The 27,951-nt window shown below is 38.2% G+C and overlaps 1 protein-coding gene across 28 annotated transcripts in view; it reads right to left on the bottom strand.

Moving 5' to 3' along the window:
- MADD (MAP kinase activating death domain) overlaps nt 1-27,951 on the bottom strand; it is a 99,815-nt gene that overhangs the window by 11,752 nt on the left and 60,112 nt on the right. For 12 of the 28 annotated variants that reach the window (XM_088145649.1, XM_088145674.1, XM_088145669.1 and 9 more), the window contains 13 exons: nt 27,455-27,555; nt 27,110-27,193; nt 26,032-26,190; nt 25,507-25,615; nt 24,149-24,211; nt 23,722-23,842; nt 23,228-23,333; nt 21,146-21,256; nt 19,945-20,052; nt 19,699-19,863; nt 17,884-17,956; nt 14,092-14,198; nt 5,809-5,878 (listed from right to left, as the gene is read on the bottom strand). In XM_088145649.1, coding sequence (XP_088001775.1) covers nt 5,809-5,878; nt 14,092-14,198; nt 17,884-17,956; nt 19,699-19,863; nt 19,945-20,052; nt 21,146-21,256; nt 23,228-23,333; nt 23,722-23,842; nt 24,149-24,211; nt 25,507-25,615; nt 26,032-26,190; nt 27,110-27,193; nt 27,455-27,555 — 1,377 coding nt within the window. The remainder of the gene's footprint in view (nt 1-5,808; nt 5,879-14,091; nt 14,199-17,883; nt 17,957-19,698; nt 19,864-19,944; nt 20,053-21,145; nt 21,257-23,227; nt 23,334-23,721; nt 23,843-24,148; nt 24,212-25,506; nt 25,616-26,031; nt 26,191-27,109; nt 27,194-27,454; nt 27,556-27,951) is intronic. The other 16 variants (XM_088145673.1, XM_088145671.1, XM_088145665.1 and 13 more) reach the window with 3 other exon arrangements.

Genomic DNA, 27,951 nt, shown 5'->3' on the forward strand with positions numbered 1-27,951 from the left:
AAACAAAACTCCTGAAGTAATGGCTTCAGATAAGGCCACCTTAGAAATTGTAGAAAGTGGGAGCACTGCTGAAGTGGAGCCAATTAAAGAAATATAACAAGTAATATTGGCTGATAAAGTCCAACGCCTTCACTCTTTATACACCAATGCTAAGGGGAAAAAAACAAGACAAGCTTGAGATCCTAGTACAGAAGGGCAAATATGATTTAACAGAGAGACCGATGGGATGACTCCCATGAGTGGAATATAAAGGTACAGTTTGTTCAAAAAGAACAAAAGTAATCAAAAGGGAATAGGAATTTCACTATTACCCTGTTGTTGCATACTTGTATCCTAATGCTTAAGCCATGGGGTGTGTGTTTTGATGCCGTGATGCGTTTTGTCATATGCCCCTCCTTCAGAGACTTATGTGCACCATATGTTAAAAAGATCCATTCCTCCTCATAAAACTAAATGAATGAACGATGCTGTAAACAATATGTTAAAATTTATTTATTTAAAAGCGGAAGAAAAAAACAAAACAAAATCGTATTGCTATTCATGTCTACTATTGCCTCAGTAAGGAGACGTCAAACTGCAGATCTTTGAAAGAGGCATGAAGTTATAGTGATGGGAGACTTTAATCAATTTGGGGACAAGCTGAGTCAAGCATTGTCCTTTAAGGAAATTCCTGATCTGTCTTCTGACAACTTTCTCTTTCAGAAGAAGAAAGAAAGCACAATAACCATCTGTCCTTGATTCGATGCTAATCAATAGGGGAGACACAGTTGAGGAAGCTGAAGTAGTAGGAACGCAAGGGGGGGGGATTATCTGTGTAATGCTAGTGTTCTCAATTTTAAGGGAGTCTAAAACTAAGCATAATCAAACGTACATTTTGGACTTCAAAAAAGCAGATTATAATAAACTCAGAGCAACGATAACTGGTATCCCACAGCAGGAAAAACTAATGGGAGAAGGAGTACCTAAAGGTTGCAACATTAAAAAGATAACTGCAAACAATTCCAATGGGGAAAAAATGGACAGCAGCAGAAGAGGGCAATATATAAAAAGCTGAAAACAAAATACAACAAGCAATACAACAACCATTCTCCATGGTTTCAAATCAGATGTTTTTTCCCAGCTCTATCTGGAAATGCCAAAGATGTTTTACTACTAAGATACTGCCTTTCTATTTACAAAACACTCTTTTTTTAATCTGAATTCCACCCATCACCCCAATACACTGAATTGTTTTTGTTCAGAAAGATGTACCCCCAATCTACAGAGACATTTAAAAAAATAATAAAGTTAATTATTTGCTATTGGTTTTCATTTAATTTAATTAACAACCCATTTCTTTCAAAGACAAGGGAAGGAAAAGCTCTTTTAATTTGCATGTGTAAGTTACTATGTTGAGGGTATGTGTATGTATATTCATGAGTACACGAAACTGTAGAGCCCACACATGCAAAGAGTAGCACATAAATATAAACTTCTAATGTTTAGAGCTGTTCAGAAGTAAAATGCAACTAAGTAATATATCAGCTAAATATATATGGTTTTTAATAGTGTGCTGTGATCTTATCTCTTAGTGACTACTAGAGTACTAACCTAACAATCTTTATATCAACAGATAAATCATAAATTCTCTGAAAACAAAGGCTAAAATATGAGTGAACATGAGTAACTTCTCTGCTGCAATCTGGACTGTGTTTTTGTCTCAAATAGTCTCACGGGACTGGAAAAAGTTGCCTTCTGGCTATCAGAGATGTTTTTAGAATAATAAGCTATGCAGATTTTCTTTATGTATTTGAAGTAAACAAATTTTGCAATCTGTCCTTAACTCTTAAAATTGATGTCACTTAGAATTTGTAGCTTGGCTTTATGCTGTGTTTATGACAAACTGTTTTTTTGCTAATGCTCTTTTATAATTTGCTTATACAGGTAGTCCTCGCTTAATGACCATAATTGGGGACGGAATTTAGGTTGCTAAGCAATGTGGTCATTAAGTGATTTATTACATGACTGTTTTACTTAGCGACCACAATCCTGGCAGTCCCGGATGCTGTCGTTAAGTGAATGCCCTGGTCATTAGGTGAGGCAACTTCCTGCCAGCTTCCCACAATCAAGTCAGTGGGGAAGATGGCAGGAAGTTGCAGGCCCCAGGCACTGCTGGGTGGGGGAGGGAGAGAGGACCTGTGTGGGAGGGTCGTTGAGGGTGTGTGGGAGTGTGGCGCAGGTTGGGTGGCAAGGGCCTCAGAACCACTTGGATTTTTAGTCCCAGAGTTGAGAGGCTTCTAAAGCCTCTTCATTCCGTGGCTGAAAATCCTGCTTGGATTTTGGCACCGAGCTTTTTCAGCCAGCTCCCAAAGGCGAGAGGGAGTCCTCTCGGCAGGCGGCAGTGGCTTGCAATTGCCAAGCACCCTGTGATCGTGTGATTGCCATTTTCAATCTTCCCTGCCGGCTTCCCCAGAAAGTCAATGGGGAAGCCGTCAGAGAAGGTCACAAGCTGCTGCCGCCTGCCAAGAGGACTCCCTCTCACCTCTGGGGACTGGCTGAAAAAGCTCGGTGCCAAAATCCTGTTTGGATTTCAGCATGGAGCTTTTTCAATCAGCCCCCAGAGACAAGAGAGAGCGCTGTGAAAAAGGGAAGAAAAAGGCTGCTTTTAGTTCCTTTCTCCTTCTTTGCACGGCAAAGCCCTCTTTGGAGCTCCTGGGAGGAGGCAGGGATGACTTCGTGCTGTGAAGAAGGGGAAAAGAGCTGAGAACACCCTTTTCCCCCCCTTCTTTGCAGTGCAAAGCCAGCCCCGCCCCTTCCCAGGAGCTTCAAAGAGGTCTTTGTCCTGTGAAGAAGGGGGGGAAAGGCTGCTTTCGGCTCTTTTCCCTTTTGCAGTGCAACGCCAGACCCATAGGGCCCAGCGGCTAGGCCAGACACACCCTGTCAGCAGCAGGAGCAAGACAATGGCAGCGAAGGGCAGCGAAGCTGGGGCAACAGAGTGCAAGGAGGCAGGGGGCCAAAAGGGCAGAGATGGGGGGGGAGATAGATGGGGGGGAGTTGAAGTGCCCCTGTGGTCGTAATGTGGACAGGCTGCCAAGCACCCAAATTTTGATCACATTACTGTGGGGGCACTGCAACCGTCTTAATTTCAGGTACAGGTCATAAGTCCATTTTTTCAGCAACGTCATAATTTCAAACGGTTGCTGTATGAATTATCGTTAAGTGAGGACTACCTGTAAAAGCAAATATTTTATTGTGTCCCAATAAAAATAGGAGAAAAATGCCATGTATGTGCAGCCAGAAAACTTGTCAAAACAATTGTTTAAATCCAGGTAATTGACCATGCCAAGATAATAGTAGAGAAAAATATGGAGAATCCATGCAAATGCTAAATGATTCAATAAGGGATTGAGTTATACATTTGAAAAAAAATGTAAAAAAATTAACATATTTTAAAAACACGCAATTATAGAATAAAAAACTAATCCCAGATAACAGCAGAAAAGGGTTTACAAGGTACTTTGCAAATGGAACCTGTCACACAGGATAATTCAGGATTTACAGATAGTTCTTGGATTACAACCCTAATTGGGACCAGAATTTCCATCGCTAAGCAAAGCAGTCGTTAAGGAAAACATCACGTGACCATGCCCCTTAGCGATGGCAGTCCCGGCACTCCAGATTGCCGAATCCAGTTAGGCCGGGATTCATGCTTCTCCTGCCCTGCATGAACTGCCTCTACGTCAACTCCCCACATACGTCCCCTCCATCTTGGCCCTTTTGGCTGCCCTGCACTTTGCCACCTACCCCTGCTGCCCTCTGCCACTGCCCACAGCTGACCTTCACCATCTTCTTCCCCCCACTGTTGCTCTGGGATCCAGGTGCTGGGCGAGGAGGCAGCCCCAGGACTTGCACGGTGAACTGGTTCTCCAGGAGCACTTCCAACACAAGCTGCAGAGTGCATGCTGTGCCTCTGGGAAGCCTTTGTCTGTCCACTTCCTCCAGTTCTGCCACCCTGAACAGTGCTTCCTGCACAGCTGCCACCTTCACCTGGAGAGCTGCTGCCACCTCTCCTGCCTTGCTAGTTGACAGAGCGTGCTGCACCTCGCTGGCCTGTCCTGCTGCACTCTTCAGTCTGTGGGCTCTTGCTTGTCATGCTGTCTGCACCACCCCCCTGCCTCCTCCACCGGCTCCATCCCACTGCCTCCTCCCCAGCTGGACCCAGCAAGCTCCATTCAGCAGTTGAGGTTCCACCCCCCAGCTGCACGTCCTGGGGCTACACTCTCACCCAGCTCCTGGATCCCGGGCCTGGATCCTAGCCAGCAGCGGGAGGAAGAAGATGACAAAGGTCAGCTGGGCAGTGGCAGGGGACAGCAGGGGTAGGCAGTGGAGTGCAGGATGGCCAAAAGGGCAGAGATGGAAGGGAGACAGGTGGGTGGGGTGAGTTAAAGCAGGGGTAGTTCATGCAGGACAGAAAAACATGACTGTGGAACATTGTGACTGGTCATAAATGTGGGCTGGTCACAAAGCACTCAAATTTTGATCACGTGACTGTGGGGGCAGTGCAATGGCCAGAACTTTGAGGACCAGTCATAACTACTATTTGTTCATGACTACATAACTTCAAACAGTTGCTGAATAAATGGTTGTAACCCAAGGACTACCTGTATACTGTTTGAAACCTGATGGAGAAGCTAGATGATTGCCCAGATCAATCACTGGGGCTTTAGATCCTAAGCATCAGTTGAAAATTTGTGTAAATCCCACACATGATTGACCTATGATGCAGTGCAGGTGACAAGAACTTTATAAATTGGTCTTCGAGAAATCATTTCAGAATATTTTTCTATATTACCGGGGGGAAGGGGGGCTTTTCAGGATAGTCTTACAACATTTTCTCTCAATTATGTTAAGAGAAAATATCATCTGGACTAATGATTCACACCAATCACTCTAAGTTCTTTACTCACAATAAAATAACAAAAGGCGTGAAGTGTGCGTGGATATGGTGGAAACAAGGATGTTTCACCTGATAGAAAATCAAGGAGATGTTTGGTGTTGGTATGGATTTTAGTTATGTTTCTGTTTCTTATTTCAAGCTTTTAATCTCTCTGGCTGACTATTTCATATTCCTTTTCTGTATGCTCTGCATAACACTGTTTACCCCTGAAGGGTATGCATGATATGTATGTATATAATCAGTCTATGTAAAATTCTGCACTCCTTGTGGCACAAATTTTTCATCTATCCCTTTTTCACTTTTTTTTTCTCTACCAGAAAATACTGTCCCCGTGATATAAAATAAATGACCACACTGTAATTACTCAATCCATTAAAATTGTCTCAAGCAGCAAAAGGAAGATTCAGTTCACAAATAAATTCAAGAACAGTAGATATGGTAATTACATTAGCAGACGTAATAAAAATTCTGTAGCATCTAAAACTAGTAAACTTACTGTGGCTATGAACTTAATCAAATAGAGCATTCCCACAATATGCTGATATTTCATATGACACCTGGAAACAGTTTTATTTAAATAATCAGTACAATTTTCAGGCTACCAAAGCACTTAGAGATCAATGCTGCATTCTGTCTCCTTGAAATCACTAATCTTCCTTTGTCATTTCATTGAAGAATGCCACAAGCTTACTAATTTCACTTCTACTTCCCAATATTTCTTCATCTGATCTTTAGTTCTCTGCCATCTTAGCAAAAAAGAAAAAAAAAAGGCCTATTATCTATAAGAGCTACAGCTCTGCCTCTCTGAGAGGACTAGAAATTTGAGTTACTGCCATGCGGGTACAAACCTAATATCAAAATAATGTAATTACCAAATTCTTCCAGGACAAAGACGCCACGCACTGTATTGCACTTTTTAATGTGATTCAGCTCTATGAAAACCTGAAAGAAAACAGGAGGAAAAACACATGATTAGGCTAAATGAGGAAATCATTTCTAAACAAAATAAACATAAAAATGCACACCACAGCAGGTATAACTTGGAATGTTTGGAATGTTGTAGTTCATACTACTAATCAAGCTACAATCATTTAAACCAAAAGAAAGAGGAATTAAAAAGTAAATATTGAAAATTTTCCACAATGCTAAAAATCAACAAACAACTTAAAAGGCTAAGAAGCTAAGACAGCAGAAGATGAAGTACCTTCCGCTCCTTGCAGGAGGAGAAAGCATGGAAGAGAAACGAAGGAGTTAGTAACTCTGACATATTCAACATTGCTACTCCCTTCAGGCACTCAGTAAAAGAAAGGGAAAAAAACCACACACCTCAAAATACAACAGAAGAAGGGACACCGAATACTCCCAAATTTGGTCTCTCATTTGTAATCTTGTCCCATCCCATCAAATATCTACCTCTCCATGCATCCTCCTCCAGCACAGAGGGCAGGCAAGAGGTGCCATGCTTCCCACCCAAACCAGCTGTCTGCTATATTTCCACACCTGATAAAGCTACCTTTTAGGATTCATGGACTGCATCTTGACACAAGGTGCCAAGAAAACAAAGGTTAGGAAAAATGCAATAGATTTTTATTTCTGTGAGCCAGAAATCAAATCTGTACAAATATGCAAGCATTCTGATTGTTATGATACTTTTCAAGCCCATAGCATCTTTTCACACATCCACCCATATCCTCCAAAATGTAATGTCATTACTTCAGTCAGAATGAGGAGCAATTTATGATTTATAAGGAAGGGATGCAGAAAGCAAATCTATGCAAAAAGAATATTTATAGTTCAGTTCTTACCAATAACTGAAATTCCCAAGTATTTCTTAACACAGTACTGGTATCAACCCCAAAGAATAAAAAGCGAATATAGTCTTTTTACTGCGACGGGGTGGATGGAAAAAATAAATGTGTCATGGAAAATTAGCTTAAGATATTAACAAGTTTTGTCTAAACACCTCAAGTGCCACTTAAAAATGTTCAGAGTAAGATAAGAATAGCATTTTTTAAAAGAGAAAAATATCATAAAATGGCAAGCATTTGTACAATTTTGTTTGTGCAAATGGAAAAGTACTATAATTACTGCAAGAGTTTCCTTTAATTGCAGAAATTAGAAAAGGTTATGTTCCTCTCATACTACCAAACAAGTATTATGACATTTGCATAAATGTATTTCAGACCACCATTACAATTAAACTTCAGCTAACAATAGGGATTCTCTCTTCGGTAGCAAAATATTATACTGGATAATGGGAAAAAGATTGTCTTTGGACAAAGTCTTTCCAAGTTAAGTGAGCAAGAATGGCACATTATAATGCTGATTCGGGGGGAAAAAAATATCTAGAATCTTTGCTTGAAATCAGAAACTCTTCATAGAAATGGAAGAATTTTCCCTTTCTCTACTATCCCCTGCACCACACACAACCCTGCTTCAAAGGATTGAACAACCACTTGATGCAAATTTTGGAGATGTGAGGGGCTTCACCCCTGCTTGAAATCCTTATAACTAAGTTTAATTCTATTGAATGGGAGCAGCAATGAAATGAGGCTAGAAATAGAATAGATATTTATGATAAGACATTTAAAACCTTGATGAACAGAACAACCTAAAATATTCAAATAAATATGATTGGACCATGTAATTAAGTACCCACTTCCTTATGAAAATTTTTCAGTTGTGAAACACTAAACATGAGATGCAATTGGCACGTGCAACCTCTTTTTGCAATTTTTACTCCAACAGTAGTCTTGACAAAAAGGTATTAGACTAATGCACCATTAATGTGTTCTACATCTGACATCTTTTGAATATGGTTCATATCCTAATGATGCTAAAAGAGGCATTCAGAAATTTATTCAAGCACTTCAACTAATGCAGAATTCAGTAACAATTCTCCCTCTCAGTTCTAAAATAATCACTTGGCTGCACTTCAATTCTTGTGACCAGCAAGGTGCTCACTAATCTTTAAAGCTCTAAATGGTTTGGAAACCTTAATCAAACCTTAAGAATCAAATCTTTGCAGACCCAATCTGTTTGTAGGTATACAGATGGAGGTCTTTTCTAAATGCATGCATAAGCTAAATTGTATTAGGACCATCCTTCTAGATTCACCTAGACCCAGTGCTGTAATCTTCTAGATATCAGGTTAAAATGTTTCTACTGCCCAGTCATTTAAAACTTTATTATATCATACCCTGTGCTATGAAGCCTCCACCAGCTCTGAAGACAGGTGCTGCCAAAAACTGATAGAAAACCATGAGCAGCATCACAGAATAACACCCACAGTTACTACAACAATGAACTTCCAGTGCCCCCACTGTGCTAGACTCTGTGCTTCTAGACTGTGACTGCAGACCACCTCTGTGTGCACAGATGAACTGCACAACAGTGTGTCTTCTTCGAACCTGAAGGACTACCATACTGATAGTGTATTCTGACTATGTAGTTTTTAGTTGATTGATGAGATGATTTAACTCATCTGCATTTTCCAGACTGATATATAATTTTGTTTTTACCAAATGTACATGAATGATATATTTGCCTATCACTTTAGAAATTATGTTGGTGAATGAAGGCACTCTAGGAAATGTTTAATAAATATAAATGTTAATGAAATGCCTCTGTACTGATTTTCTATTAGCATTCTTACTTTTTCAGTGTTCATCCCCAAAAAACTAAATACAGTGGTACCTCTACTTACGAACTTAATCCGTTCCATGACTCTGATCGCAAGTCGAGTTGGTCGCATGTCGAGGTAAATTTTCCCATAAGGTTCAATGTAAATACAGTTAATCCGTTCCGCCCTCCGAATTTGGTCGCACCCCGATTTTTTCCCATAAGGTTCAATGTAATTACCGTTAATCCATTCTGGTGTCCGCGGACCATGCGTCAGGGGCGGAAAAGTGCCCGTGCGCCGCACGGCGGGGCGGCAAAACGCCCGCGCGCCACGCGTCAGGGGCGGAAAAGTGCCCGTGCGCTGCATGGCGGGGCGGCAAAATGCCCGTGCGCCATGCGCTGGGGTGGCAAAACGCCCGCGCGCTGCGCGGCGGGGCAACAAAACGCCCACGCACCGCGCATCAGGGGCAGAAAAGCGCCCGCACACCACGCAGCAGGGCGGCAAAATGCCCGTGCGCTGCGCGTCAAGGGCGGAAAAGCGCCCGCGCACCGTGCGGCGGGGCAGTAAAACGCCCGCGTGCTGCACGTCAGGGGCAGAAAAACGCCCGCGGACCACGTGTCAGGGGCGTAAAAATGGCCACAGACCACGTGTCAGGACGGAAAAATGGCCACGGACCACGTGGCACAGGCGGAAAATGGCTCGTAAGTCGAGGCGAGTTTGTAAGTAGAGGTAAATTTTTGGGGCCGGAGCTGGTCATATCTCGAAAATTTCGTAAGTAGGGGCATTCGTAAGTAGAGGTACCACTGTACAGCATTCCAGTACAGAAACAACATATATCTCAATCAATTTAAAATAATGGCACACAGCCAAATTCCAATATATATAAAAGAAATTTCATTCTATGGTTGCAATTTGTTAACTTGATCTTTTCATCTATATCCACATGTTTAAATGTGACTTGAACTTGTTTACAATATCTTGCCCCTCCAAACTTAGCTGATACATTCATTAACAATATTTTGATAAGAGTATTAATTAATAAAGCATGCAAAACAAAAATAGTTCCTACAATTTGCTAAATTATATTTATAAATTGCCCTCCATAATTCTCAGCTGATTCATAACTCTACCTGTGTAGGAAATCTGCCCTTGAATCTAACATTTCCAACATTCAGACACAATATCAATTTAGAGTGTGCTTCACAGAGAGAAAGAATGAAAATAATCTGACAGAACTGCACATTTATAACCAAACTTGTTCTGCTATAACTGTTTATTTCCTAGCACTGTTTTAACAAACAAACTCCCTAAACCAAAACTAAAAATTTAGGGAGAAGTGATCTTTTTAATAGCTGATATCCTTGCTAATTATAAGCAACATGTTTAATCTTTTGTATCAAAACTACAATTACTATTTGCTTAATTATTAGTTTTAGACATTGGATTAAACCCTAATTAGTTTCATAGTTTTAAACCATTTTTCTAACCAATCTGTGTCGTGATCTATGAAAATAATATTGATTTTTTTAAAAATTATTTTATAACCTGGAGTAGTCTATAGGCATCTATAATCTGTAACAATTTAAATTTATTTATTCATTTGTTTGTTTATTTATTTATATATCAAATTTGTCACCGCCCATCTTGTTGAAATGACTGTAATACCCATCGGCACTTTCAGTAACCATCTTCAAACTTAGATTAACAATTAAGCATTGGAAGGGACAATTAATAAGTATATGAAAACATGCAGTAATTAACATAAACAGTGGAAACATTTCCATTGTTTTTAGGATTTTTTCCTTTTGAAATAGTAACAGCAGATTTACTTCTCACCATCTAATATTATATATTATGTTTGGGGGAGATGGGCAGCATATAAATTTAATAATAAAAATTAAAATATATATATTAATAAAGTATATTATAAACTGATATTTAATAGCAACCTTTCTATAACTATATATTATTTAATGGAATACAAATACTGTAAGCAGCTTCCCAAGTATATTTCTTTTTCCCTACACAGAGATTTTAATTCTCTATGAATTATAATGACATCTATCAAATTATCAGTCATCTATAAACCAGCAGTTTTCCTGCCTGTTAGCTTTGAGTTTAGGAATCTTTTCCTTGGAAGATGTGTTTTACAAAAACGCTACCTGAATGCTCAATGACCATTCAGCATAGCTGGATAACAGAGTAGGTGCACCACTAAGAAAGGGATGGGCAAACCTCTGGTAAGAAAGGGCTGCATTTAACATATGGGAGATGGATGAGAGTCCCGAAAGACACATCACCATCTTATTTGATAGCTGTGATATGCCTACAGTATTTTGAAACATATACTACAGTTATTGCAATTATTTAAATATCTCTTGAATTTCTTGCTCAAATCATTGATTAAACTGGCTGGATGCTCTTAATGTCAATTCTGTCTCCATAATGTTTCCTGTACTTCATCCAATAGGTTCACATTATTATTCTCTATTTTGTCTTCACCCTTGCAAATGTTCTTATTATGTTTTGCTTGGTGCATTTTTTTCAGAAGCAAAGTGTGCTAATTATTCCATAAAACAAATTTACAGTAACAAATGTATTTTAAAATAAATATAACAGTATATCAGCTAATATCCATTGTTTGATCCTCTACAGTTACTAATTAATTTTCCATTTATCATTTTATTTTTATTTATGTAATTTATAGGCTGCCAGACTCCCATACTACTCTACATGACATACAACAATCCATCCATCCATCCACCCACCCATCTATCTACCTACCTATAAGATACAACAGACTAGAAGTAATCAAAATCCAAACAAGCAGTCGATTGTTCAAATCTTAAATTCATGTAATTTGATCCAATTTTTGATTAAAGTTAATTAAATCAGAACTTTTTAATGATCTTAAGGTTTTGTTAAGTGGCAGTTTAGTTATAAACACTAAGCAAGCATTTACAATAATCTGAGATGAATATATAGACCAGTAGATAACATACTTGTCATAGAAGTCCTATCCCCAGGATAAATACACAACCAATAAATTATATTTTAATTTTATGCTCTTGACAAAAAGGTAAATTGGGGAAGGCAAGGGAGAGACTTTCCAGAGAATAAATTCTTGTTGTTGAGGTACAAAATCTTACAGTAAAGTGGAATGGAATAACCCGTTTGTTTTAAAAAGACAACTGATAAATCTACTTATGCTTATCAGATTCACTTACAGCTTTGCCATTAATGAAACTAATAGGATGCTTTGAGCTGCAGCTTTACAGTTTATCATTTTTGTAAATCACTGATTGCTTATTTTTATTCAGAAATTCTTTCCCAAAGCAGCATATCAGCATTAGAACTCATAACTATGCTTTCCAGTGTAGTTGCACTGAGGTCACTATATTCCAATGATATACCATTCTTTAAAGGTAGTGCCCAGTTCCAATACACCTTTCAAAAAAAGTCCTAAGAGAGAAAAATCATAGCTATTTCCCTTTCTCCTCCACTTTCCATCAGAATTCAATCCACTGAGGATGCAGACAGGCTTTAGCATCACAACACAGGTGGGAATCAACTCTCTGTCCTCTAGGTTTTGGACCAGCAGTTGCTGAAGTAACATGTAGTACTAGAGTAATTGTTAGAAATTTAAAGAAATTGGCTTCATATAATGACTTTGAACATGGCTATAATTCTCCAATGTATTCAAAAGAAGACATCCAGAATGCAATATTTTAGACTCATGGGGCATTTGGAATCAGTAGCACAGTCTCAAAACATCTGCTGTGGAGGGTATAAATTCTTCACAAAACATTTATCTTCAAGATAATTACGAAATAAACATTCTTCACCACTCTACCTCTTCTCACCTCTATTTCACCTCATCTTGAAAACTGCTTTAAAAATGGATTCCCCTAAAAAAACACTTCTTTCAGTTTTAACATTCATTTGGGTCTGAAGAATTAATAGATAACACTGTAAGGACAAACCTGCACCTAAGGTTCAACAATGCATTGTTGATATGTGTGAACTGATAACATTTGCTTTTCAGGATTTGTTTTTACTGATTTGAGAAAGGAGCAAGGAAGAAGACTTCTGAACAGTTTAGTCATGGGGTTTGGGGAGAGTTGTTTTGTACATGAGATAAATTTCCAGCCCCCTTTTTATCTTTTTCTCCACCCTTCCTTTGCTTTCCTTCCCCATAAAAGTCAGTGCCATATTATTTTGTTAACTCTGCTTCTGCATTTTTCTTTTGTAGCTTGACACAATAATTTTTTGTTTATTCATCAGGGACTTGGAATCAGGTATGAATGAATATATGCCCATATAGGCACTGCACCACTGATTCAGGGAAGAATGAAAAAGTACAGTTGCACTCCTTAATGGTTGCATAGAGTTTCAGCTGAAAAGCAGCTTGTCTTCTGAGCACTGCACGTGGCTGCAGTGGAAATTTCAAAGAAGCCTTCACTTGCATGCATATTTTCAATGCATGTATTTTCAGATCTTCTGAATCACAGTGCAGGGTTCTCAGGGACACCAATAGCAATTAAACTTATCAAAATAAATAAAATAAAATAAAATAAAATAAAGACAATTGCACAAAAGACTGAGGGACAAATTTAACTCTCTTTCTCACACACTCACAGAGACACACACATACACAAAAAAACCCTAAAACTGATTCTATATCATAAGCAAAACAAACATGAACATGAAGCAAAATAAAATCAGTGAATAAGAGAAGCAAAAAGAACACACATCTAAAGAAAAAAACAGAGTGACACATAATTCCATTTGTGTTTCCTCTAAACCCAGAGATAAAGCTCTATTAAAAAAATGGGAGCAAGTAAGATGTCTGTATCACCATGAGAAAAACTCTCTGTCTGCTATATTGCCCAGAGTACCTTTAATGACAAAGAAAAACATACGACGCAAAAAACAACTTTTGATCATCAATTCTTGTTCATTTTTTTATATAATGAGAATCAATATGAATAAACCGGATGTAAGTGGTAATAGAACTGCTCCATAATGTTGGCTAATATATTTCTGTGCCACATTTATATAGTCTGTGCAGACCATACCCAAGATTGTTAAATGTTGCTGGAGGTGCTTTCCAGAAATCTAACACATCATCTAAATGGCAATTTTTCAGTTAAAACACTTTCTTCATCTGAACCATGAAGAAAAGTATGAATGAAAAAAGTCACTATAAATTAATTACAAATAAACTGAAGCCCAAATTTCTGAACAACACCATTAATCTTACTATTTTTACCAAAATTATAAATAGAGTCAATAACTCACAGTATTTATTTCAAAATTAATCTGCTTTTCATTGTTAAAAACAAATTTTAAAGCAGATTTTAAAATTTATCTATTGTACCTAATAAGAAAAAACTGTCATTTTAAAAAGAAAATATTGATAGCTGTGACATTTCTCTTTCCCTTTGTCAGTACAGGGAAGAGGAAACACATTTACTGGTGTACTTCAGGAAGATTCATGCTACTATAATACTTATTACAGGCTATTTCCTACCTGACTATGCATGAATTTCAAATTAATTCCTTCCAGTGTGACTTGGAGAAGCCCTCCTTCACCAGTTTTCATATCCTGTACAGGAAATTCCCCACCAAGTTCAGGCCCTGGAACACAAACAGAAAATAGAGAAAAAGTAAGAAAACACACCCAAATATCAAATCATTAACACAAAAAGAAAAGGATTAATTTTCTAGCATATAATCCTCTTCCCAAAACAGAACCATGGGATAATTAAAGTTTCTGCTGCACAGACACAGAAGATCTCTCAAGGCAGAGTCATAATGTGAAATAAGATAGTCTTACGGCTCTTCTTCAGGAACACGTTAAAGTGCGTTCCTTCAGCCCTCGAAGTAGCAGAGAACTATACCAGCGTACTTTGCCTGGCCTCGTCGCTGAGCAACAGTCTGCCTCAGTAACCCAGTCACGGAGGAGTTCAGCCCTACGATTTTAGTGCAGGACAAGTTAAGGAAAACAACTAGTGGCTTCCCTTGGCTCTTGCCGTCATTTGCTCTCTCCCATATCATCAGCTGGCATAGAAAATTGGTTTCTTTGGGGGTCTGGAGCTAGAAGGAGATAAGCAGTGTCCTGCTAGATTGGACTCCTGGCTTATCTGGTCCAGTAGGCTGTTCTCACAGTGCCAGACAATTGCACAAGGAAGCCCACTAGTCTCCCAGCAGATGGCCTTCAGAGGCAGTCATGCTGCCATGATGGCAATAGCCATTGATCCCCATGACTTCTGTGAATTGGTCCAACCTTTTTTTGAAGCCAGCCAAGTCGGTAGCCAACACCGCATCTTGTCGAAGTGAATTCCAAAGTTTAATTACATTTTGTGTAAAAAATATTTCCTTTTGTCTGCCCTGTTTCTTCCTGGATTCAATTTCATTGAGTGACCTCTGGTTCTAGTATTTTAGGAAGGGGAAAACAGTTTCTCCTTGTCTACTTTATCCACACCATGCATAAGTTTGTACATCCCCTCTCATTGGCCTCCTTTTTAGATTACAAAGCCTCAAATCTCACATGTTTTCCTCATAGGGAAGCTGCTCCAGCCCCTTGATCATCTTCATTGCCCTCCTCTGAACCTTTTCTAGGTCCGCTCTATGCTTTTTAAGGTGTGGCGACCAGAACTGCACACAATATTCCAGATGTGATTGCATCATTGACCAACAGCTAAGTTAACAAACAGCTAAGCTTTTGTTTTGTTATTGTAAAAGCTTGCGGTATCATTAGCAACATAGGTCAACCTGTTCTGTTTTTTGTGGTGTTTCTGCCTCTGCATTTCACTCTTTAGATATAGTATATTTTTCTGTGTGCTGTTCCTGTATGAGTATTTGCAATACCGACATTTATATTTATAACTTTTGCTGCTGTTGCACTTATATCCCACATTCCTACAGCAGCTCAAGGCTGCATACATAGCACTCCCTCTTCCAACTTTTCCTCCCAACAACTCTGTGAAGTAAGTTGGGCTGAGAGACACTGGCCCAAAGTCACCCCTGAGCTTCTGTGGCTGAGGCTGGTCCTGGGTTTTCCTAATGCCAGTCCAACATATTATTATATCAAACTGGCTTATAAATGATATTATTATATACAGAGGAATATTTAAAGAACCACATTTACATCTAAGCAACTGGCACAATAAATACAGTGGTACCTCGGGATACGAACTTAATCCGTTCCGTGACTCTGGGCGTATCCCGAGTTGGTCGTAACCCGATGCAAATTTCCCCATAGGGTTCAATGTAAATCCAGTTAATCCGTTCCGCCCTCCGAATTTGGTCACACCCCGAAGCAAATTTTCCCATAAGGTTCAATGTAATTACCGTTAATCCGTTCTGGCGTCCGCGGACCATGCATCAGGGGCGGGAAAACAGCCGGGCGCCGCGGGGGGAGAAAATGGCTGGGCGCCGCATGGCGCCGTGGGAAAATGGCCACGGACCACGTGTCGGGGAGGAAAAATGGCCGTGGACCACGTGTCAGGGCGGAAAAATGGCCACGGACCACGTGTCAGGGCGGAAAAATGACCGTACCCCAAGGCGGAGCTCACACATCGAGGTAAATTTTTGCGGCCGGAGCTGGTCGTAACCCGAAAAGTTCGTTAGTAGAGGCGTTCGTATCCCGAGGTACCGCTGTACATGTGAAACAGATTAACACTCCCAAATTATACATATACTGACCCAACAATGCCATTGGAAGAAAAGAAATGCCCTGAAAGTGTGAATGGGCATCATCATCTTTTAGCAGCAAAAGTTGTGTTAAAATTAAGGTTACCACCACAGCAGAACATCAGACATTTTTCCTGACATTATCAAGGGCTGACTTTGTACATTTTACAGATTTTAAAAATAGGTATACACACTATAGCAAACAGAGAAATAGGAAGGGAACAAAGCACTATAACAAACAGCACTATAACAAACAGAGAAATAGGAAGGGAACAAAGGAAGCCTTATTCTGTAACACTTGCATAAACAATTTATGGAAATGATACAAACTTAAAGTTTTCTATGTCCTGTTTGGATCCTATTCCTGTATTTTAGAGGATTCCTTACTCCTGATCCTTTTCTTTAACTCATCTCTCAATATGAGTTGTAGAAGAATTAAGGATCATTAAAGCTTGTAGAGTATATTACAGGTAGTCCTTGCTTAACAATCTTAACTGGGACTGGCAACTCTGCCGCTAAGTGAAGTGGTCACTAAGTAGGAAATCATGTGACCACAACTGTGCTTTCTGGCTGGAAAGAAACAAGACTACTCAGTTTCACACCTTCAGCTTTTGTTTGCCTCCTAACCACTCCTCTGCTGTTTGGAATGCTCAAGTGCCTGCTTGCTGCCTTGTACACATCAAAAGCAATGCAATCATGCCATAGCCTGGGGCTTGAAGCACATGTGTACTACGCAAACAGCTTACTCTCTTGAAACCCCTTTCTCTCCAATCTCTCCACTCTGAGGTGGAGGAGGAGAAAAAAAAGCAGCGATTTCTGCAGGCAATCTCTCCTTTGCCTGACCCTTTCCCACTGCCAGTGTGATCGCTTTGCTTTCAACGTACAGAAGAGCAAACAGCTTACTCTCTTGAAATCTCTTCCTCTCCAATCTCTCTGCTCTGCAGGGGGAGAGGGTCAGGAAAAGGAGAGATTGCTTGCTTTTTTTCTCCCCACCCTCCTTGTAGAGCAGAGAGGTTGGAGAGGAAGAGAGCGTACTGTAAACTCTTCGGGTAGTGCACCTATGGCTCCCAGCCCCAGGCTGCCAGTGCAATTGCATTGCTTTTGATATGCAGAAGAGCAAATAGCTTATTTTCTCATAACTTCTTTCTCTCCAGTCTCTCTGCTCTGCAAGGGGAGGAAAAAAGAAAAAAAAACACAGGTCAGGTACAGAATGATGCGTACTGACTGTAATGGTGATCATATGACTAAGGGATGCTGCAAAAGTTATAAATGGGCTGTAAAGTCATTTTTTCAGCACTGTTGTAACTTCAAACAGTCACTGAACGAATGATCAGTATGTGAGGACTACCTGTAATAACCTTGCATCTGTTTCTGAGACTACAGCAAGAGAAATTAGATACTTCTCTCTACTCTCTTCCATATTTGGAATTAGTTGCTATATGTTTATTTCTTTCCCTAACAGTACTCATGCATATATACATAGAATCTGAAAATTAAATAATTCCATTTTGTTCAACTGGATAAAATAGGAAGCTTAATACTTTCAGATCTTTAATAAAAAGAGCTACATAAATGCTCTAACAATGCTTGTCACTTAAAAAAAAAAAAAAAACACCTCAAATCTTACCTGGCTTTATACTCTGTTGTCTAGCAGCTGCTCTTTCCATACTATCTTTTACACAATAATATAGTTCCCGGCACTAAAGGAGATGAAAATAAAAGGAAATAAAATGGTAAGTACAGCATGGAACTAACAAAGTAGCATAATTGCAAAGGACAGAAAAGACATGTGTGAATGTGATTTTTCAACAACCTCCACATCATATGGCTACAATCTTGGAAAAAGATGCAGTTGCTTTAATCAGACCCAGGCAGTGTGGTGTTCTTCTGAAGCATCTCTTCGAAACAAAACCACTGCATAAACCTATGCACTGCATCCTCCCCAAAATCTAGTGAAAAACGTTAAGAGATAGTTATTAGACCAAAGTGGTCCAGGAGCTTTATGAATGCTTAGTGTGTATCCACAGCTCGTCAGTTTTAATCTAGTATTATCAATAACGTTATTGTCATTTAGAGCACAACCAGCATTGTAGAAATAGAAAAATCATAAAACAGAGGAAAACATAATAATGGTCACTCAAACATTATGGAATTATCACTGCTTTCATTTTAGAGATGCTTGACTCTGTCAACCATCTTTCTTTACCTCCAATTATAGTGCAACTATACCACTTCCCTTTATGGATGGAACTGTTCAGTTAGAATAACTCAAGAAGATGAGAAACTGGAGCAGTTCCCATTCTGTCAGACTTCAGCTTACATTGCCTTTAGAAGAGGGAACTGATACATTTAAGGCATCTTCTCTTCTAACTTAAAGGTTTTCTAAAAGACAAGGATTTGTTTTGATGGCCAACCATGCATTACATATAAAGACTGGCAACACCGCAGGATCCAGGATTACTGTGAAGATAAAATTAAATCATCTCCAAATACTTCAGAGCTTCTTGAAGGAAAGGAAAACTACAAAATACAGTAAGTGTGACATTTTGATTATGAATTTTTTTAATAACTATTTTTTTAGGATTGTCAAAATTAAAACATGCTCTTTTGAGTGAGAGTGATCTAAAGTGAGGATTAAGCAGGATGTATGTCACATCTTCCTTTATAAACAAACATAAGAGGACATTCCAATACACCCAATATTAATTGATTCTGAGAGCTTCTATATCTGAATAAATGAAAGCTAAGTAAGAATATTTTTATTAAAGAAAACATAATGACTTACTAAGCTTAAGGGCAGAAATTATTTACTATGCTAGGAGAAATATTAGAAAGGTTTCAACATCATGTAGCCTATCTAATTATAGAATGCTAGCACTTTGCTGACAATATGATATCAACAACTCTCCTTTTGAAACAGTGTTTAGAATGGCTCTTATGGATAGAAAGTAATGCAACTTTATTCATGGAAACAATTTTTGGTGTCACCAGTTTTAAAACTCACTGCTGTTGCTGACAAAATCTCGGAATACGCTCAAAGACAAGGCCTAGAGTCATCATGTTTGAGGAGCAGTTCACAAATTTGGAATTTTGGCTACCAAAGAAGGCATGACCATAATTCATTTACTAAGAGGCAACCTGATAAGGATATTCCCTAAAGGGAGCTCCTTACTAACTCTAGCGTACCTTTTTTTTTTTTGCTTAATAGGTAGATACACTTCCAAACAAAGCACAAGACTATAGCCGCCCACATTTTTTATTTTCTAAGACTGGCCGTCAGTGGAAATAATCAGGTCTGGCAAGGAGGATAATAAGTACAAAGAGTGCAATAGCACCTAAAGAATCTTTCTGAGGACCCAAATTCTAAAATGTTCAGTAAAATAATAAAATATGTGTTTGTATTGTGCCTCTTTTTCTGAACTGAAAATTGTAGAAAGCATACCTTTTTAGTGTAGAACTTATTCAACTGTGTTTCCTGTCCATTCCTCCTCCAAAGACAAAGCACTTTTGTTTTGGGGCAGTACGTCATATTAATCAGTTTTTCATACCACCAACGTTCATACACAGTGCCAATGTTGCTTCTCAGCACAATACAGTCATCACATACCTAGTAACATAAATAGTTTGAGACATGAAACTTCACAGAATTCAACCCAGTAACTCAGTTAGTGTTTAATCTGGTCTCTACCTCCATGAAGAATATGTCCCCTGTTGTATCAGTCCCAGCATGTACAACAAATGTTTGTTTCTTGATATGTCTACTGCCACTCGGTCGGATGGGGAGTTCCCTGCCAGACTAAATAGGAGGGGAAAAAGTCAAAGAGGTGCATTGTCTTCATTCCCCACATTACCTAACCAAAAGTCAGAATCTCTTAATATACAAGGCCACTCTCTTGTAGTATAACAGATGAGACCTGAAAGTACTTAAGTTGGACTAGATTAGCACTGTGAGTCTAAATGTCTTACATATTTTATTCATATACCTTAAAACATGAGAACACAACTGTGTAACATTGTTTTTTTCTCAAGCATTTGTACAGTGGAGACATTAATCATTAAAAGATTAAAACTGCATCAGCTAGTTTTAGATCTTTTAGCAGAATTGCAAGATAATCTAATACACATCAGCAAAGCAATCTACTCTACTCTACTCGAGAATAAAATTACTTTCAATGCAAGAATCATATCAGTCTTTCAATAAAAATATAGATACCACCACCAGCAAAATGTGACTTATTATTTGAACTACGTACACGATCTTTTAAAAGCAAACTGACTTCTGTAATATTTATAAAATGTCTAAGATTAAACAGTATTACCATTAGATTGCCGGGAATTGTTTTTTCAGAAAGTCCCAAATGGAACAGAATTTGACCACAGATAGCAAGGCTATCTACTACTTTTCAGAAGTTTTGCAGTTCCATCAGTTTTAGGTAGCATGGACAACATGAAAGAACTACAGGAATTTCCTACTAGAGTCCTGAGAGTCACTGCATATGAAGTTCAGAAAAAACAATGCCTTTCCTGAAAATGAGATTCTTTTTTGTACAAAGTATAGTTGAGTAAGTCTACATCATCCACATGCACTAGCAGCCAGGTTTGAGTCCCACCTTCCTCTGGAATATCAAGACAACTTTCTAATAAATTACTTCTGAACTGCACAACAAAAGAAAAATATATTTCATGACTATGAACTAGGCTTGATACAGAATCATCATCTTGTACACTGTATGTTAAGCATACTAGGCAGTATACAAACTTCTCTATAACTCTAGTGCACTTTCAAATTTTTGACAAGTAATGCCATCTGTATTGGAGATACAAGCTAAAAATTAATGTTTTTTTATTTCTTCCCTTCATAGCAAAGAACAAATATATGTTTAACTTACTATGTTGGCAATTTTGTCAAGTATTTCATTTATTTCTTGACTATGCACCAGGCCAATGTGAGATTTCCCCATCAAACGGCGTACCTTCTTCCTAATATCATTCTTCTGCACCTATATAGCAAAATGCAGTACTTTGTCAGTTAAAGAAAAACCTCATTTATGGAGGTCTGTACATCAATATAAAGATAAAAAACATTATGTGATGTATCATTATATTTCAATTAATACACTAATTAGATAAGGAAGGGAGATGATCTCAAGCATACCCAACAAGTCTCAGCCAGTGTGGCAGTACTTGGTTGACTTTGCCTGAATACAGAAGCTGAGCAGGATCACGCCAGGTGAGTACTTGGATGGGAGACTTCTAGGGAATGCTATGGCTGTTGATTAGACAGAGAAGTTGTCTAACCAACAGCCAAGTTATCTAATCCATTTAGACTACTGCAACACATTCTACATGGGGCTGCCTTTAAAGGCCATCTGGAAGCTTCAGCCCATGCAAAATGCAGTGGCCCGGGCACTCATGGGTGCTTGTCAATGGGCACACATTACATCTGCAGGTCTTGTACTCACTTTCTATTAATTGCAATTTCTGAGTGCAATTTAAAGTGTTGGTCTTAACTTATAATGTCTTTTATGGCTTGGCACTGGGTTACCTGAAGGATTGCATCCCCACATTAGAGTCGGCTAAACCACTTCAATCATGCTGGGAGAAGCAGCTAGTTGTCTCCCATTCTGGGGAGCTCAGGAGGGTTGAAGCCCAGAAGTGTTGTTAGTCCACTGAAATGGCCTCCCTTTCAAGGTTTGCTTGTCCCCAGCATTACCTGCTTTCTGGAAAAATCTGAAAGCAGAGCTTTTTTGGAGGGCTTTTGGGATGTGACACCAGGTATTACATTGTTTGGTTTTTAATGTATCTTCTGATATATTTTTGGCATTGTTTATGGTTGTGGAAGGATATAAATCTAAGCTGGAAAAAGTCCTGAAATTTCCATATTGCTATTAAGAAAACTACACAAATATGTCCAAAAGACACCAGTCCAACATGGAGACTTTACTTACTTTCAAGACTTTTAATGAAACAAAAATGCATGACAGTTTGTTACGTCAGCCACTAATATTGGATTGTTCCTGCATACTAGTGATCCATACATCTAATATATACATGGTCCTCTCATCTGCCTCCCTTGTCCTCCTTCCAGCACAACTTCAAATAGCTCAAAGAAATGAAATGAGTGACCAGATGTACTCCACCAGACATTTCCAAGGTGATTCTGGGAGCAAAGGCCAATAGACCAAATCATACAAATGATGAGAAGAGGCATATTTTTGTTTTGTTGTTACTTTGTTATTTATTTAATTTTTTTATAACCTGTCACAATCCTGAAGGACTTTGGGCAGTGTACAAGTATAAAAATAGAATGATAAAACAAAAATATAAATTTTTGAGGTAAATTACATAATGGTACCACTACTCAATCAACTAGAGTCAAAAGCATGCTGAAATAGAACAGCTTTAGGCTGTTTCTAGAAGCCTAAGAGAAAAGAGGCTGCACGTAGCTTGGAGAGCAGGAGTGGGGGTGTTAATTTTCCAAAGAGTGGATTCTACTACAGGGAAGGACTGCTGTCTAATTCAACCCCTAACCCTGTTTCTCTCAGAAGAGGTATTCTCAGCAGGCCTTCTCTAAATGGGCAGATTAGGTGGGTGCTGTATCCTAAAGGAAGGACTTCAAAAGTAATAATCAGCACTTTGAATTGAGCCTAGAAGCTTATTGGTAAGCAATGAAATATTATTAGTATATTGCTTTTTATCCCCTTTCCTTCAGGTCAAACTCAGGGGGCAGGGGGAAGGGAGGGACAGAGGAGCATCTGCAAAACATCTCCCAGAGATTCACCATCCACCCCCATTTCAGTTAGCACAAAAAAAAGTAATGTCTGAATGTACTGATGCTTAATAAGTAGAAAGAGGAAATTTGACTCTTCACACATTCTTTCCAATAGTGCAGTCTACATCATGCAATGACATTAAAGCATGACCTATCACAAGACTCAATCTAAAATAAAACAAAAAAACAAAAAAAGCACCTTCATCATAATCATGTATGCAATCATATTGTGAAGCAATGTAGCCAATAAACGGTCTTCATCATCTTCTAAACGTTTTCGGTCATGTTCTCCTAAAGAAAAATATCTACAGAAAAAAACATGTATGAACTGAAGCTGACAGTGAACATTCAGTCACTGATTACAACATCCTACATGCTGCTCCACTACTTTTCTTTCTTGTTTTAAAGCTCTTCACAGATTCATCTCAAGGTTTCCATAGCTAAAATTTACTCTATGTACAGACAAAAATGTTTCCCTTGATAGCCTCTGCACTTTAAGATGAGCAAAAGCAAGAGAGCTTATGAAGAAAATGTATTTAATAAATACATGATTTAATAAAAGTATTAGTTACATTTATAGTTATATCTGTAAACAAATTATCCAGAATAAAGTTGCATCCTGAATTCCTACAAAGGTTTAGTCATAATTGAAATACTGAAGAGAGAAAGAAATTATGGGGATCTGTACTTTACCTGTCAATCATCTCTTGAGGCCCCTGATCCATTCCCATTCCTTCTCTTTCTAACATCACAGCATCCAGAAAAGCATCTTCCCAGAACTGCATCTGATCCCACAGAGTTGAACGCTCTTTACCTAGTTAGCATTGAGTTTGTTAACCAGAGATCTCATATTTTTATAGGACAGAATCAGATAAACAATTTTCTCCACAAAAAATAAAGTGCAATTAAACCATATATTTTCTTATTCTATGCCACTAAATAAATTACCACTGATTTTACTTCATAAATTATTTCTAGCTGTCCTAAAGCACACACCATTTCCTTTTTTGTTCTACCAATATTCCTAAATGAAACTGTTGCAGAATTCAGAAACAAGGAAAATCCATACATCTGAGATATTTTTAATGCACACAGAAAAGCAGAAAGAAGAAATGATTACTCATAGAGAAGGTTTCCATGGCAGCATCCTCTAACTGGTCCCAGACAGATCCTTTATCCCTCCCTTTACAATTCCAAGCAAGCAGCAACATGGCAGCAAGAGAGAATTAAAAAAAAAAAAAGACAAATCTAAGCATTTCCTAAGGATTAATGAGACAGATCAATCGCAGTTTTTCCACAATTTTTTTCCACAAGAAATATTACAAAAAACAGAGTGAGGGAGGAGCTGTGATATCTCAAAGATACCAGTGTATACTGATCAAGACCAGACTTTGTAATGATATTTCAAGATAGTATTTTTAAATAAATATTTCAGGATTTAACTGTTTCTAAGCATCCTTAATCCATAAACATATACATCATAAATACATATTGTTATTGTTGTTGTTATTATTAACCAATCCACTACAGGATGAAGGCTTCTTCATGAAAGATTATGGACAGTAGACTGTACAAAGAGAGCCATATTAGTCTATGGTGGCAAAAAATCAGACCAGCTCATGAAAGTTTATGCATTTTAATAAAATTTGTTAGTTGGAAAAGGTGCTACCAGACTCCTTCTAATTTTATGGATGGTAATCCATCATCCATCACGTATAGGCTGTTAGGACAGGTGTTTTTTTTTTACTTCCCAGTCAAGGACGGAGAGTGACTGCCCAGCTGGTTCTCATGTCTAAGAGAGGATTGGACTGTGGGTCTTCTCACTCCTAGTCCTGCACCTTAGCTACTATACTACACTGGCTCTCATGCCATATTGACCTGATAAGAAGTTAAGGTCCCCCCCCAAATTATTATTTCTGAATTAAGGGGAGGGGGTTGTCTTATATTCCCTGATAATAATAGAAAAATCTATTAAAAGCAAATGAACAGCAAGAAATGCAAGAGCCACAAACATTACTGCCGAAAATCAGGGATGCTTTGAAGATTAGTCTGAAAATTAACTGCTACTTTGGGGCTGGGGGTTCTTTGCTTAGTGAATTTAACCTTCTTTAAACACCAAACGGTATTTTTTTTTCTTTTCTGTCTCCTCTTCCTTTGTGGGTGATCATCTTAAATTTGCGGTCTTCTTCCTTTCAGATAAATATGATAATCTATTTGCTCAGATCAGATAAACACATAAGATAATTACAATGATAAAGCCGCTTTCATAGAGTACAGAGTAAATGAACAATCCAATGCTTGCAAGCAAGTAACAATGTTTTGAGGAAGACAATGAAGTTACCATTTGTACTTAATATGTCAGAAAATTCAGACACTATAGAGAATTCGTGATAGCTTCACATCATTACTGAGATTTATTTAGAAAAGATCTCAAAGGCTAGAACAACACCATGCATCAGACTAAAACTTTGCTCTTACCCAGTAGACCCTCAAAGAGATAAACTCGTTGACTTGCATCTTCTGGAACTCTTCCAGGACTGTTGCATTTATTATCTTTTATTGCTTTTTTCAGACTATGAGATTTACCCTTTAAAAAAAGCAAACACAGATTCTTATTATGTAATTAATTAACAAGATAATTCTGAAAATGAAATAGTAATCTTATTGAGGAGATAAATAACTAAGAGCAAAAAACGTAAGAACAAGGATAGCCACTTCTCAAATTCTTGTCAATTAAAGTACATTATTGTCCAAACATGTACATATTATATAGAAAGTATACTTGTCATTTGTCAATTGGAGTATGCAGTAAACTATCAAGGACATGGATGTACAGTAAATTGTGAGGTACAGTATATATGCTGGGCAGCTAAATTGGCCATCACATCTGAATTGGCAGTTCATCATTATGGATGAGCTATTCCAACAAAATTTCCTTCCACCAGTTAATAGCTCTAGCCATCTCCAACACCAGAACACCTAACAAATTAAGTATTTTCTTACAAATATAGCACTAGTAGCAGAATTTGTTTCAATTTCACTGTCTGATACAGTGCCTCGGGATCCCATTAAATTTCCAGCAATCTCTCCACCAAGGCCATCACCAGCATTGCTGCTCAGGTCACTATCTGCTCCTAGCGTTTCTCCAGAGCTGTTGCTCACCTGAAGAAGAAAATAAACAAATTGTCTATCTATTTATTGCCCAATATACTGCAAAATGAAAGATGCACTTATAGCATCATTAAAAATTAACTAAACCTCAGCATTCTGCCATATCAATTAAAAATAAAATGGGAGGGTAGTGAGTATTCTTGGATATGTTACAAAGGGACCCATACTGGGAAGGCGGATCCAATCTGAATATTAAGTGATTCTTTGAAGGACAGTCTTAATGTTACTTATTCAAAGGCTACAAAAAAAACCCAAAAACAAAGACTTGGGCCTCGTTTTATCTATTAACATATTCACTGAATTTTTAACAATAAATCAGATTCTGTCAAGTCCTGAAAGGCTGGCAGACTCCGGAAACAATAACTACTTAGATTTCTGGAAAGATCTTTACTACTAGTAAGATAATGTAACAGTATATTGGGCAATAAGCAGAAACTTGAGAGCCTATCAAAGCATTTCTCCAGATCAACTTCTATCTAGCATGATTAAGGTAGAGTTGTTCTGAATCTTTCTCATTTTCTCCCTCTCCTTTCATTTAGACATACATACCCTCTGCAAGCAATGCTGTAAGGTCAGAATTGTTGTAAAATAAAAGACCAACAAATGTATAACTTGATACTTTGTTTCCAAATGTGTATAAGGTCATAAATTATCAATATAAACATAAAAGAAATATATAACAACATTATAACATTTTAGGAATGAATAAGGCTCTCATACCTTTTGAGAAGGCCATGTCCTCAACTAGAGGACAGACTTAAATAAAAATATATAAAGTTAAGGAGAAAGCATAACCAAAAGTATATATACAGCACCTGTAACTTATAGGATTAGAAAAATGCATATACACAAGAAAGTCTGAAAATAACTGCTAAAATCAAATCCAGACATTTCATTTAACATGCCCTACCACTGTGCTAACTTCAGAATCTTGGCTGGTGCTTCGGATCATAACAGCAGGCCCCACACTTGCCACAGAATCCAGATCACTCTTCTGAAATCATGAATTGATAGGAAGCAAAATAATACACATTAGACATTCCTGTTTCAGTTTGGAGGTTCAGTCAAGGTGGTTTTTGAGAATTGGGGGGTTATGGGACAATTTTTCACCTGCCCAAGAATCTACAAAATTGGAATGGTTGAAAAAGGTGTATCCAGATTTCTCTAGACTATCATATCTCCACTATAAGGCAGGATTCTTTTACAAGGTGACAAGGATTTTTCACAGTATACCCATTCAAACAGCTACACTTACCTGGGAACTGGAAGTTAAGCTCAGACCACTGTCTGCACTAATCTGGGATTTCTTCTCATCTGCCTCTCCCAAGTCAAAGAAGTGTTTTGTACCTTCTGACCCTAATCAAAGCAAAATAAACAATCTTATTAATATGAGAAGAAAAATAAAAGAATTATAGGGCAGAAAACTGGAGCTGTGAATGGGCAGTACTAGGAGAGAACCCATAGAATCTTCTTTCCTTTTTTCTCAATACCATGGAGTAACAATATAGCCCAGTTTTTCACAGCCAACTATTTTGTCCAATATGTCAATGCACCTGAGAAACAGACAAGTTGTCTTAAACAGTTACTACTAGGAAAGGAAGGTAACAAAGCAGGCATCAAACATATTCAAATTAATACAAAGCATGCCAAACGGTCATCACATTACTCTGGACAGCCATGCCTTTACCTTTTGTACGTAAGATTGGTTCTGTTCCTGTTTGCTTTTTAGAAAGGAGTATTTCTTTCTAAAAC

The sequence above is a fragment of the Python bivittatus genome, unplaced genomic scaffold (genome assembly GCF_059951505.1).
Source record: "Python bivittatus isolate LINGU-HERP-01145 unplaced genomic scaffold, Pbiv_v1 ctg000480_np1212, whole genome shotgun sequence".
Taxonomy (NCBI): Eukaryota; Metazoa; Chordata; class Lepidosauria; order Squamata; family Pythonidae; genus Python; species Python bivittatus.